At 47.6% G+C, this 14696-nt stretch overlaps 1 protein-coding gene across 2 annotated transcripts in view; it reads right to left on the bottom strand.

The window, feature by feature from the left end:
• FAM227A (family with sequence similarity 227 member A) overlaps positions 1-14696 on the bottom strand; it is a 71542-nt gene that overhangs the window by 24296 nt on the left and 32550 nt on the right. For both annotated transcript variants that reach the window (XM_063623073.1, XM_055253215.2), the window contains 2 exons: positions 13565-13644; positions 687-774 (listed from right to left, as the gene is read on the bottom strand). In XM_063623073.1, the coding sequence (XP_063479143.1) occupies positions 687-774; positions 13565-13644 (168 nt within the window). The remainder of the gene's footprint in view (positions 1-686; positions 775-13564; positions 13645-14696) is intronic.

The following is a 14696-nucleotide window of genomic DNA, read 5'->3' as shown; positions in this document are numbered from 1 at the left end:
GTACTATCACAGTCACCAATATAAATTAAGACCTGGGTGCACATTAGTTCCAACCTTAGTAATTACTGGTTTCCGGTGGGGGAGAGGAGGAGTCATCATGTCTTAACTTTATTTTCTTCCAGTGTCAATAACCTCTCTTCCCCACAGATATCAGCACTGTGCTGACCTCATCACCACAAAAGTGGAACTTAATCAGTGCTTAGGCCGGGCAAGGTGGCTCACGCTTGTCATCCCAGCACTCTGAGAGGCTGAGGCGGGATGATCACGAGGTCAGGAGTTCGAGAGCAGCCTGGCCAACATGGTGAAACCCCATCTCTACTAAAAATACAAAAATTAGCCAGGTGTGGTGGCACACACCTGTAGTCCCAGGTACTTGGGAGGTTGAGGCAGGAGAATCGCTTGAACCTGGGAGGCAGAGGCTGCAGTGAGCTGAGATCGTGCCACTGCACTCCAGCCTGGGTGACAGAGTGAGACTTCATCTCAAAAAAAAAAAAAAATCAATGCTTACTGAACTGAAAAGACAACTACATCCTTTCATAAAATATTACTTGGTACCAAGGCCCAGGCTGGAACCCCAAGTATAAAGTAGGGTAGCAAATTCTGTTCAAACGAACCCAAGAAACCAGGGTTTTGGAGATAATAACTAAGCCAAAAGCCTACATTTCCCTTTTTGGTAGTCAATATACCTTTTGCAGTATTCTGCATTCGTAAGCTTTTTTCTGAGTTCTGCTTGGCCGAAGAGCCTTTTTCATTGGGTGAGTTTGCACTAGAAGACTTCAGGAGACAAAAGAGAGAAAGACAGGGAGAAAGCGAGAAAGAGAGAGAGAGAGAGAACAAAATGAAATTGGCAGTGAGAGAAATACAAAAAAGTAATACATGCAATTTCTTTGCTATTTCTTACTCTTCTCAGCAAAGGAACATGCAGAACGAGACCTTTCAGGTCCTCCCAGGAGCATGGCAGACAGCAGTGGCTGATGGGGAGAACACATGGGCTGGGGACCCAGGGCAACCAGGGTTCCAGTCCCAATTCTCTCACTCAACAGCCAGTGATCTGAGGCAAGTCATCAAACCTCTTTACTGCCTTGGTTTCCTTGTAGGATTAAGTCAGCAAATGCATGCAAATTACATGAGTGCTCAAGGTGAGTGCTCCTAAAACACTGCTGTCACCCTTTATGCAACCACCCTTTTCAGCAAATGTTTCACTGGGGAACTACTAATGTGTCTGCACTGGGCAAACACTGAAACTGAGCCCCTGGCTTGAGGAGCTTCCAGTCTAGCAGGGGAGATAACAGGAAATAGACAGTTACACTAAAGTGTGGAAAGCATCCCATATTTGTTATAGAGAGGCAACAGAAGTTAGGATTATGTTTGAATGTGACAGAGACTCAAAATAACAGTGGCTCAAAATAGGTAGAAATTTCTCTCCCACCAGCCTGGGCAACATAGTGAGACCTTGTCTCTACAAAAAAAAAAAAAAAAAAAATTAGCCAAGCACACTGGTGTACACCTGTAGTCCCAGCTACTTGGGAGGCTGAGGTGGGAGGATTGCTTGAGCCCAGAAGGTTGAGGCTGCAGTGAGCCATGGCTGTGCCACTGTACTCTAGCCTGGGTAACAGAGCAAAACCCTGTCTTTAAATAAGTAAATATAAATACATTTCTCTCCCATATAAAAGTCTGAAGGCGGGCAAGCCTGGGTTCATATGGTGTTTCTAAGCACTGGTGGTGCTAAGTCCTCAGGGATTCGGACTTTTTTTGTTTTTGTTTTTGTTTTTTTGAGACGGAATCTTGCTCCGTTGCCTAGGCTGGAGTGCAATGGCACGATCTCGGCTCACTGTAACCTTTGCCTCCCGGGTTCAAGCAATTCTCTTACCTCAGCCTCCCAAGTAGCTGGGATTACAGGTGTCTGCCACCACGCCCAGCTAATTTTTGTTCTTTTATTAGAGATGGGGTTTCACCATGTTGGCCAGGTTGGTCTCGAACTCCTAACCTCAAGTGATCCGCCTGCCTCGGCCTCCCAAAGTGCTGGGATTACAGGCATGAGCGACCGCGCCAGGATAGATTCTGACTTCTTCCAGCACACGGTTCCAGCTTTCATAAGATAAAATGAGACTCTCGTTCCTTTTTTTTTTTGAGATGGACTTTTGCTCTTGCTACCCAGGGTGGAGTACCATGGCGCAATCTTGGCTCACTGCAACCTCCGCCTCCTGGGTTCAAATGATACTCCTGCCTCAGCCCCCCGAGTAGCTGGGATTACAGGTGTGTGCCACCACACCCGGCTAATTATGTATTTTTAGGAGACAAGGTTTCACCATGTTGGCCAAGCTGGTCTCAAACTCCTGACCTCAGGTGATCTGCCCAACTTGGCCTCTCAAAGTGCTGGGATTACAGGCATGAGCCACTGCGCCCAGCCAAGATCCTTGTTCTTAGGGTCCAAGGAGGCTCCTGCCATCACATTCGCATTACAGGCAGCAGGAGGGAGGAAAGGACAAAGAGATAAAGCTGTTTTTTAAGGAAGGTTTCCAGAAACTGCCACATGACACATCCACTTACATCTCATTAACTGGATCTTAGTCATGTGGCCACACATAGAGGTAGGGGAGGCTAGGAAATACAATCTTTATTTCGGCCAGGTACATGCCCAGCAAAAAATTGGAGGTTTTCTTTTCACAGGTGAAGGGGACAACAGATATTGGGAAACAACTCATAGTTGGCCACAAGCAGTATGAGGAGAGTATCGCGGGAAGCTAGAGCGGACAACGCTGGATTCGTCTGGGCGAGAGCTGGAGGGCTTCCAAGGAGAGAAGACATTTGCATTCTGTCTTTAAGGATGAGTAGGAGGTTGGCAATGTTAAACAGATGGCCCACCAAGTGGCAGACAAGCAGTCCACCAGCCTCAACAACAACCGTTTGCTTTTATAGAAATGTGATATTTGAATGGGCAGGAGAAAGCCGAAAGGACTTCCCAGACATCATGCAGCTGGCTGTCCAACAGCTACTGGTTTTTACAGTGTTGAGATGGTTGCAGGGAAAACACTCCCAGAGCTTAATGAAGCATCAACGCTCATTCTTTTTCTTTTCTTTTCTTTTTTTTTTTTTTTTTGTTTTGTTTGAGGTGGAGTTTCACTCTTGTTGCCCAGGCTGGAGTGCAATGGCGCGATCTCAGCTTACTGCAACCTCCACTTCTCGGGTTCAAGTGATTCTCCTGCCTCAGCCTCTCAAGTAGCTGGGACTATAGGCGCCCGCCACCACGCTCAGGTAGTTTTTTGTATTTTTAGTAGACACGGGGTTTCACCTTATTGGCCAGGCTGGTCTCGAACTCCTGACCTCAGGTGATCCGCCCACCTTGGCCTCCCAAAGTGCTGGGATTACAGGCGTGAGCCACTGGGCCCGGCCACTTTTTGTTTGTTTGTTTTTTTTTTTTAAGAGACAGTGTCTTTACTCTGTCACCCAGGCTGGAGTGCAGTGGTGTGATCACAGCTCACTGCAGCCTCAAACCCCCAGGCTCAAGTGAATCTTTTGCCTCAGTCTCCTGAGGAGCTGGGTCCACAGGCATGTACCACCACACCTGGCTAATTAAAAAAAATTTTTTTTTTTTTTTTGGTAGAGACAGGGGGTCTCACCATGTTGCTCAGGCTGGTCTCAAACTACTGGGCTCAAGCCATCCTCCCACCTTAGTCCCCCAAAATGTTAGGATTACAGGCCTGAGCCACCACTCCTGGCAAGGCTCATTCTTAACAGGCCTCAGAGAGGTCTGCAGTGGAGCAGAGAACAATGCAGGGGGATTCGCTTGGATTTCAGTGACTAGACCCTCTTACTTGCTGGAGAGGCAGCTTGCTGATGCAGAGAGAGCTCAGACTGACAGTGTCCTGACATCAGCTGAGGTCAGCTGTGTGGCCTGGGGCAAGCCATTTACCCCCTCAGTCTATTACTTCCTTTGTCAAATAAAGATAAGAATAATGACCCATCTTGCAGGGCTGTTGTAAGGACTAGAGTGGATATATGCAAAGAAAACCCGAACATGGGAGGCGGAGGTTGCAGTGAGCTGAGATCGCGCTATTGCAACAAGAGTGAAACTGCATCTCAAAAACAAACAAAAACAAAAGAAAACCTGAACATGGCAGACTCACCATAGAGACCATGCCCTTCCACTTAGAAAGTACTTTCCTGGACTGGACGCAGTGGCTCACGCCTGTAATCCTGACACTTTGGGAGGCTGGGGAGGGCCGATCACGAGGTCAGGAGTTTGAGACCAGCCTGGCCAACATGGTGAAACCTTGTCTCTACAAAAATACAAAAATTAGCTGGGGGTGGTGGCGGGCACCTGTAACCCCAGCTACTCGGGAGGCTGAAGTAGGAGAATCATTGGAACCTGGCAGGCAGAGGTTGCAGTGAGCCGAGATCGCGCCATTGCACTCCAGCCTGAGTGACAGGGCAAGACTCCGTCTCGAAAAAAAATAAAAATAAAAACTTTCCTATCCATTCCCTGATGTTGTGACCAGCCACCACCCCATGGGTGTATGAGGCAAGGTGACTATCATAAGGGTTGGGGGTAAACCAAGACTATTCTGAGACCCCCTGTCCCATCAAGCATAGAGGAGATGGAACTGTTCCAGCCCACCTGGCCACCCAGCTGCTCAGATTCACCATGCTGAGGGCTCAGTTGTTATTGTACAGAGTTGGGGGTGGGGGAGTCTATATTTGAGCTACTATGAGATACAATCTAGGGATGCCTAGAAATGTCGGGGTGGGGAGGGAGCTGCGCAGACCTGGAATGAGCAGGTATAGGCACGAGCTGGAAAAATCTGAGTCATTATTGTTAAGGACACTGACTATATGCTGTTGAACTTGGGAAAATTCTGGTAAAATTAGTAGCTATTCTGACAAGACATAACTAAATGACAATCTCTGGGACATCACCTACCCCTAGATTGAATCTATAAGAATTAATACCAGTCGTGATGCCCATTTTGTGGATAAAAACATGGAGGCCTAGATTTGCCTCAAGCAATGTAACTGATAGGTGGCATCATCATCTCGATGGAAATGTAGGTCTCCTGGCACCACGCCCAGAGAAGGCCAGCACTGTACCCCAGTGCCTTTGCCTGTGGTTCCACGGTAGTTGTGCAATCCTAGTTCCCATATTTTGGCTTGGGTAGAAATTGTTCTCTCTGTAAGCCAGGTCTCTCCTCCAAAGTCCAGTCTTGTATATTTACCCAGTTGGCATCTATCTTCATTTGCACTTTTCATAGCATCTTAAAGTTAATAAGTTCAAAGTTGAACTCTTGATAGCTTTCCACTAACCCAAACCCTACACTGTCCATCTCAGTAAATGGCACCATTCAGATGCTGAAGCTGCATACCTGGGAAGCAGCCTTCAACTCCGTCCTTTCTTCCCCCACATCTCCTCCCCACTCCCGAAGCCAACCCACTAGCAAGTGTTGAAAGATCCATCTCCCAAAGCGTCAGGTCTGTCTGCTTCTTGCCACCTTCCATATTTGTCATTTAGACAAATACAGAAGCCTCCCAGCTGGTCTTCTGTGCCCCTCCAATACATCCTCCATATTCAAAAGACAGTGTGATCTTTAAAAAATATAAATCACATCATGTCATCCCTAATGTAATGAATTCTCATGGCACTTGTATTATATCCATATTCATATTCCTTTCTATGATGCTTACAACTCTGCAGCATCCAGCCCTGCCAACATCCCAGCCTTCGCTTGTGCCTCTCTTCTCACTCTCTGGGGTACAGTATTGGCCTTCTCTGTTTCCTGAACACTCGAGCTCTTTTTTTCTGCCTCAGGGCCTTTGTACATGCTGTCCCTTCTTCTTGGAAGGTTCTGCCATTTACTCTTCCAATGGCTGACTCCTCATCTCTTAGTTCTCAGCTCAAATGTTATTTTCTGGGGTCATTACTTGTTACATGTGTGCTTTTTCTTCTCCACATATGTGAAACCCATCCCCAAGGTAAAAGACTTAAGTTGCAGCTGGGGTGCAGACATTTCACCTAGGCTCTACCTGCAGATGCACCACCCCTGCCTGAGATTTCAAGATGGAAATGAGCAATGGGGAGGAAATGGGAAGCATGCAGACTCTAGTTTTTGGAGAGACTGTTGACAGGAGCAACTGGTTTTTCAAGGAGCAGAGTAGAACTTTTAACATCCAGTCCTCAGTCACACTGGCACACAGTAGTACAACTTGGCAGAGGCAGTATGGTTTGGGCATCATTCTTGGCAGCATGGCCTCTGAAGCTAACACAGAGGCTCTTCCGGGGAGCTGTGTACCTTTAATACATTTCTTTCTGCTTAAAGTAGCTGGACTGGATTCTATGGTTTGCAACTGAGAACTTTGGTGATGATTCCTCCTTACAGAGGCCTTCTTTCACTGTCTTTGTTTTTTTTGGCTCTACAAAAACTCTACAAAAAAAAAATACATATATATAATGTTTGTTTGTTTTCCCCCTGCAAGGACCTAGGTCCAAGGTCCCAGCCCAGGGATGTCCTTGGACCCTGACAATGCACTTTCTAGCCATCTCATCATCTTCCCAGAGACAAAGCTCAGGATCCTAATACTACGTGTTTGCACCTGACATGTCTAACGGGGAAGGTGTGTACAACTGGGTTTCACGGATGTTGGGAGTCCCTGAAACGTATGCCTTCCTGGCTCAAAGACATCATTCTTCCTAATCTCCAGCTGTGTTTCTCTAGGTACCACCCTTGTATAATACGATAAGAGCTAATGTTTATTGAGTTCTTACTCTGTGCTATGCTGTTTGCTGAGTGCTTGAATATAAGATCATATTTAATGCCCACATTGTGACTGATTAGGTACCCATTTTACCGATAAGAAAACTGAGGTTCAGGGAGATGAAATGACTCATCTGAGAGCTAGAATTCTTTTTTTTTTTTTTTGAGACAGGGTCTCGCTCTACTGCCCAGGCTGGAGTGCAGTGGTGCGATCTCAGCTTACTGCAACCTCTGCCTCCTGGGTTCAAGAGATGCCTCAGTCCCCCAAGTAGTTGGGACCACAGGTGCATGGGACCACAGGTGCGTAGCACCATGCCCATCTAATTTTTGTGTTTTTACTAGAGACAGGGTTTCACCATGTTGGCCAGGTTAAGAGCTAGGATTCTAATCCATGCCTAATTTGATAGTCTGGTCTCTCAACTATATACTACTTCTCCAGGTTTAGGACCTGGGGAGCTGGGAAAGGGGGACACAGAGTTGAGCCACTGTACAGAGACGCAGGGGAGAATATCCTGCCTGCTGCTCTTTTCATCTCCCTGGTTTTCTCTCTCCCTATCATTTTCTCCCTCAGATTCCATTTCCTAAAACCTTTTATCTTTAAAAATATTTATTAAATGAACAAATGACTCAGCCTCTAATAGGTGGGTGTCCTAATTTATAGCTGGGTCTCATAGCAGAAGCCAGCTCTGTGGTTAGATACTTTTTCATTTCCACTGTGCAAATCTCTAACACTTAAACAAGAGAAGGGCAGACCGGAGGCCAGAGATGGAAAGTAATTGCAACTCATTCCCCTGAATTGTGGACTCTCAGACAGACCATTGCCATTGAAACACATATTTTGAACACAGCCAGCTCTTGCATTGAGCAGATGAGAAAATGTATCTGCTCTTGATGAGAGGGGCTCTATCCCCACCACAAAACCCAATTACTCCCTCTATCCTGGTTTGCCCATTAAAACTTCAGCTCTACTCAAGGTTCCAGAGTTTTTGATTATTTCTATTTTGGGGGCAGTAAATGGAATCTCTTAACTAGGTTCCTGAAATAACTGTCAGAAGAGTTTATGTATTTCAGTACAAAGAACACACGCTTGTTTCAAGCCGTTGTGACAGGCAGTACCCACTGAATAATATTTTGGTCTTGGGTCTCTGGGTGATGGCTGTCCCTCTGCAGCACCTGTGTCATCTGCATTTTTTGGGAACTGACGTTTACAGAGCACCATCATATGCTAAGCACAGGGCCAAGAGTTTACATAGATGACCTCATTTACGAAGTCCAGAAATATTTGTTAAGTGTCTTCTATGTGTTAGGTCTGTTCTAGGAGGTAAAAGAGATAGAACAGCAATAAACGTTGCCCAGGCTGGAGTGCAGTGGCACGATCTTGGCTCACTGCAACCTCCGCCCCCTGGTTCAAGCAATTCTCCTGCCTCAGCCTCCCCTGTAGCTGGGATTATAGGCATGCGCTGCCACGCCCAACTAATTTATGTATTTTTAGTAGAGATGGGGTTTCACCATGTTGGCCAGACTAGTCTTGAACTCCTGACCTCAAGTGATTCGCCTGCCTGGCCTCCCAAAATGCTGGAATTACAGGTGTGAGCCACTGTGCCCGGACAGGGTTTACCTTCTAAGAGAGGGAGACAAACTCTAAACAACACATCAATCCAACAGGAAGATAAGTACTGTACAGAGATTGAGATAGGTGATGGGAAGACAGTGGCTGGCAGTCAGGGACAGCTTCTCTAGGGCAATGACAGTGAACCTGGCATCTGAGGGACAAGGAGGAACCAGATTTCTCCTCTGGATCCCTGAGGAAAGCAGATTCCAGGCAAAGAGGACAGCGAGTGCAAAGGCCCAACCAGGTGTAGACCTGGCACGTCCAAGAGGCAGAAGGAAGTCCAGTGCCTGGTGCTGCGGGAAGGCATCAGTGCCAGGCACCTGGAGTGGGGGGGCCTGATTCTGTACGGCACTGCAAGTCAGGTGAACGAGACTGGATTTTATTCCAAATGCAATGAAGAAGTTATTGGAGGTTTTAAGCAGGGAATGACCTCATCTGATGTATATCTGTAAAAGGTTACTCTGGTCACTGTGTGGAGGCTGGGTTGGTGCTACAAGTGAAAGAAAGGAGCCCAGGTGGCAGCTGCTGCAGTCAGCCAGGCAAGAGAGGACACTGGGGGCTAGGAGTCAGGTGCTTTCCTCCCCTGGCTAAGTCTCAGATCCTCCTGGTGTGGCTGAGAGGGCTGGTGGACAGACCAGTACGAGTTCCGGGAGAGGCCAGGGCGAAGGTGGGTCACTGGCGTATGGGCGGTATTTGAAGCTACCAGACCAGATGAGGCCACCCAGGGAGAGTATGTAGATACAGTAAGGAAGGGGGCTTGGGAAAGAGTAGACTGACAGGACAGGGAGCTGGCAGAGAAGATGGAGAGGGGTTAGCCAGTGAGGAAGGAAAACACTGTCAAAAGTCTGGCAACAAAGAAGCCAAGAGAACAAAGCATCTCAAGAAGATGGGAGTGGCCAACCACACCAAACAGGTTAGAGGATTGACTCAGTCCGAGCCAGTGGGGTCCCCACGCTGTTGACAAGAGTAGCTGCAGTGGCTGCTGAGGGCAGGAACCTGACAGGAGTAGCCAGCCAGAGATGGGGGTACAGAGGGATCTTTCAAGAAGTTCTGGGCTGGACATGGCTCATGCCTGTAATCCCAGCACTTTGGGAGGCTGAGGCGGGTGGACTGCCTGAGGTTAGGAGTTCGAGGCTAGCCTGGCCAACATGGTGAAACCCCAGCTCTACTAAAAATACAAAAAAAATTAGCTGGGCATGGTGGCGCAAGCCTGTAATCCCACCTACTTGGGAGGCTGAGGCAGAAGAATCGCTTGAACCCGGGAGGTGGAGGTTGCAGTGAGCCAAGATCATGACATTGCACTCCAGCCTGGGCTACAAGAGCGAAACTCCATCTCAAAAAAAAAAAAAAAAAAAAAAAGTTCTGGAGTGAAAGGGAGCAGAAGATGGGGATGTGGAGTCAAGATAAGAGATGATGAAAGCACTGCTGTTCAGTGATGGGAATGACCCCACAGAATGGGAGGAAATGAGGATGTAGGAAAGAGGGGCGCTAAGGGCATCTCTCTTTGGGAAGCTGAGGGCCAAGGTTCAGAACACAGATTGGGGACTGACCTGGGAGGGGAGCAGGACCTCTCTATAGGCACAGAGATGGCAGATGGCGAGGGTGCAGATGGGGGCAGGCTGTCTTGGTGGTGGGAAGGCACGGGCCTTCCTGCTGACTGCTTGTGATTTCTCAGTGAAGACCTTCCCTGGGTGGTGCTGGGGTGGAGGGCAGGTGGGGAAGGACATGCTGCAGGGGAAGTGTTTCGAAGGTGGGAGAATCTGGGCATGCTAGGGTGGTACAGTGGTGTGGCCAGGCAGCGCTGAGTGCCCTTCTGAGCTGTGGGACCGCACAGTCTTCAGAATGTCTGCAAGAAGGCACCATGGTTGTTGTACCTATTTTATACCTGTAGAAACAAAGTCTTAGGGAAGTCAAATAACTTGCCTAAGGCCACACAGCTAGAATCTGAACCTGTGAGAACAGATTTTTTTTTTTTTTTGAGACAGAGTCTCGCTCTGTCGCCCAGGCTGGAGTGCAGTGGCACGATCTCAGCTCACAGCAACCTCCACCTCCCGGGTTAAAGCAATTCTCTTGCCTCAGCCTCCCGAGCAGCTGGGACTAGAGGTGTGTGCCACCACACCTGGCTAATTTTTTTTATTTTTAGTAGAGATGGGGTTTCACCGTATTAGCCAAGATGGTCTCGATCTCCCGACCTTGTGATCTGCCCGCCGTGGACTCCCAAAGTGCTAGGATTATAGGCGTGAGCCTCCACACCAGTTGGAGGAGGCTGTCTTAATGAATTAAGCCTCCAATGCCATTTGTTAAGGAAGCATGTCATTACAAATGGGGCATTCAGATACTAGAAGTGGAAATGTTGTCCTAGGGTTTAAAGATTAGCGGGGAGGCTGGGCCTGGTGGCTCGCACCTATAATTGAAGCAATTCAGGAGGCTAAAGTGGGAGGATTGCTTGAGCTAGGAGTTCAAGACCAGCCTGGACAACATAGCAAGACCCCTCTATTAAAAATTCATGGTGACATGTTCCAGCTACTCAGGAGGTTGAGGCAGTAGGATCACTTGAATCCAGGAGGTTGAGTCTGCAGTGAGCTATGATCATACTACAGCACTCTGACCTGGGCAACACAGTGAGACCCTGTCTCTAAAAGAATAAACCAGTTAAAAAAAGACGGGGGAGGGGTGGAAACAGCCATGATCAGGGTAATAATCAAATAATTACATGAGTGCCCTGAAGGAAAGGGACATTGGCCTGTATAACAAGGAACCTCATCCAGCCCAGAGGGGCAGAAAGCTGACCCTGAGGATGAGAGTGAAGGGGGTCAGAATCTGCCATCCCAAAATAGGCCACTTTGCATAAGAATTATTTTGACCTGAAGGCAATTGAAAAACAGCAGATGCAGGAAATCTCTTTACAATTCCACTTTCCATCTAAAAGCAGAGCATAAATTTTCCTTTGTGAAGGTGTCCCCGCTTCCCATCTCCAGTACCAGGAAGAAGAGACAACTTATCACTGGAGATAGCACCCCTTGAATCTGCATATAGAAATCTTATTGAAAGAATCCTTGGCCGGGCGCGGTGGTTCACGCCTGTAATCTCAGCACTTTGGGAGGCCGAGGTGGGCGGATCACAAGGTCAGAAGATCAAGACCATCCTGGCTAACACAGTGAAACCCCGTCTCTACTAAAAATACAAAAAATTAGCCGGGTGTAGTGGTGGGCGCCTGTAGTCCCAGCTACTCAGGAGGCTGAGGCAGGAGAATGGCGTGAACCTGGGAGGCAGAGCTTGCTTGCAGTGAGCCAAGATTGTGCCACTGCACTCCAGCCTGGGTGACAGAGCGAGACTCCGTCTCAAAAAAAAAAAAAAAAAAAAAAGAAAGAAAGAATCCTTATTTTCCATTAGTTTCTCCCATATATTTACCTTCCCACAATTTACCATCCCTAGAAGCCCAAACCTCTTTTCCTTTGTCTTGTCACATCTCCACAATTAATTACTCTTTGTTAGGGAGGTATGTAAACTATCAGACCTAGCCACTTCCTTGAGGTTTTCACTTTCTTCCAATGAAGTCCTACGTCATGTAAAAATATTAACATCAAATAAAATTTGAATGCCTTTCTCCTGTTAAACTATATTTGTCAGTTTAACTTGTAGGGCTCCATACACTTTGCCTAAGAGGGTAGATAAAAGGTTTTTTTCCCTCCCTACAAGAATCTGAACTGAGATAAAAGGATGACTATATATCTCCTAGACCAGGGGTTAGCAAACTTTTTCTGCAAAAAGCCAGATGATAAATATTCAGCTTTGTAAGTCCTAAAGTCTCTATCGCAAGTGCTCGACTCTGCTGTTTCAGTGCAAAGGTAGTTGTAGACAATAGTAAATGAATGGCCATGGCTGTGTGCCAATAAAGCTTTGTTTTCAAAAACAGGCAGTGAAAGGTCTGATTCATAGTTTACTAAACCCTGCCCTGGATTTCTTTTTTCCACCTCTTTGGGAAAAAAAAAAAAAAGCCTTTATTTGTGGCATTTGGTTAACTGCATGCTATCAATGTCTCTGGACTTGGGAGTTGGGAGGAAATGCTGACAGTGACAATGGCAGTCGTGATAGGAGCTTACCTGGGACAAGATGAACAGGAGGTACAGAGGCCACATACAGGAAGGGAGTGTGGTATACAAGGAAATGAAAGAAGTCCCCCGTGGCAGGACCCCTGAGAGCCCAGGAGGGTGGAGAAGGGGTTGAGCCAGATGAGCAAGGCTGTGCAAGTCAGTCTACCCTAAAGGCCAGAGGAAGCGTTCTGGGGTGTGGAGGGTGTCCTTTTATCAGCTAGAAGTAGGATTTTATTTATTTATTTATTTATTTTGAGACAGAGTCTTGCTCTGTTACCCAGGCTGCAGTGCAGTGGTGTGATCTCAGCTGTCTGCAACCTCTGCCTCCGGGGTTCAAGCAATTCTTGTACCTCAGCCTCCTGAGTAGCTGGGACTACAGGTGCATGCCACCAAGCCTGGCTAATTTTTGTATTTTTAGTAGAGATGAGGTTTCACCATGTGGACAAGACTGGTCTTGGACTCTGGCCTCAAGTGATCTGCCTGCCTCAGGCTCCCAAAGTATTGGGATTACAGGCGTGAATCACTGCGCCTGGCCTGGAAGTAGGGTTTTTAGGGTCGGGGGATAGGATAGGGTCAGGTGGTGATGGGATGATGTATCTAGCTTTGCACTTTGAAAAGATGGCCCTAGAAGTATCTGAGAACCTGAGGGAGACCAGTTAGGTACCTACTGCAGTAGTGATGGGAGCTCAAACTAGGGTGGTGGGAGTAGAAGAGTGAGAAACAGGTGGTTCTGGGAGGTACATCAGAAGGAACATCAATAGGGCAGAGGAGAAAGTAGGTATCAGGGATGACTGCTAGGTTTCAGGTTTGCCATGAGGATTAGTGGAGAAAAAAAATAAGTAAAAGCATCTTGCACTGCAGCCTACACTGAAAACCTGGTTCCTTCCCTCTCTTCTCAATTGCTGCATTTCTGTGAATGCCCCTTAGTGTGCCACTTACCCACGGGAGACCTGGAGGCCTCCCGGGGCTCCTCACTTAGAAGATGGGGTAGATCTGGGCAAGGGGTACAGAGATGTGCAACTAACAGGAGGCCGCTGATGCTCCAGAAGAACCGAGGGTTCCTAAAGCTTATGGGGCCCCAAAGGGGCCCCAGTCTGTGCCTCCCCACTTACCTGAGGGTGGTAGAATTTCCTGTTCTGGGCTGGCTTCTGGGAGAAGGCTCTCTTACCAGCAAACAAAGAAAACTCTCTCCCTATAGAAGGGGAAAAGCTGTTATTAATTCCTCTTGTCATGGGGCAATGAAGATTGCAGCCCAGGAGCTTGAGACAGCCTCCTTTCTGGAGACAGTGACACCCACCAGACCTAGAGGCTCTCTGTTGACTCCACCTGCTGGGCAAGTTACCTAACCCTGATCCTGTTAGACTGTGAACACTATCTCCCTCTAGGGCGAATGCACCAATTAAAGGAAATAATGTATGCACAGGGCCGGGCGTGGTGGCTCACGCCTGTAATCCCAGCACTTTGGGAGGCCGAGGCAGGTGGATCACGAGGTCAGGAGATCGAGACCATCCTGGCTAACATGGTGAAACCCTGTCTCTACTAAAAAAAAAAAATACAAAAAATTAGCCAGGTGTGGTGGCGGGCGCCTGTAGTCCCAGCTACTCAGGAGGCTGAGGCAGAAGAATGGCGTGAACCTGGGAGGCGGAGCTTGCAGTGAGCAGAGATTGAGTCACTGCACTCCAGCCTGGGCGACATAACGAGACTCCAACTCAAAAAAACAAAAAAACAAAAAAAAAGTATGCACAGCCCTGTACATAGGGCAGACACTCAACCCATAGGAGAAAAAGGACTGGCTTCAGAAGAAAAACCAATTCGGAGCTCTGCAAAATTAAAATGCTTAAATGCTTAAGAAACAATCTATCAAACTCATAGCTGTTAAATTTAATATTCATTAAAATGTCATTAAACTCAGGCAATTTATGGGTTAGGCTTTTCTTCACTTTGAAAAAACTTCCTGAGTTGGCCCGGCATGGTGGCTCACACCTATAATCCCAGCACTTTGGGAGGCCAAGGTGGGCGGATCGCTTGAGCTCAGGGCAACATGGTGAAACCCTGTCTCACCCTGTATTTTTGTACTAAAAATACAAAAATTAGCTGGTGTGGTGGTGCATGCCTGTAATCCCAGCTACTTGGGAGGCTGAGGCTCAAGAATCGCTTGAACCCGGAAGGCAGAGGTTGCACTGAGCCGAGATCACACCACTGCACTCCAGCCTGGGTGACACAGAAAGACTCTGTCTCAAAAAA

Source organism: Symphalangus syndactylus, chromosome 18 (assembly GCF_028878055.3).
Source record: "Symphalangus syndactylus isolate Jambi chromosome 18, NHGRI_mSymSyn1-v2.1_pri, whole genome shotgun sequence".
Classification (NCBI taxonomy): Eukaryota; Metazoa; Chordata; class Mammalia; order Primates; family Hylobatidae; genus Symphalangus; species Symphalangus syndactylus.
This window is presented reverse-complemented; position numbering and strand designations above follow the sequence as displayed.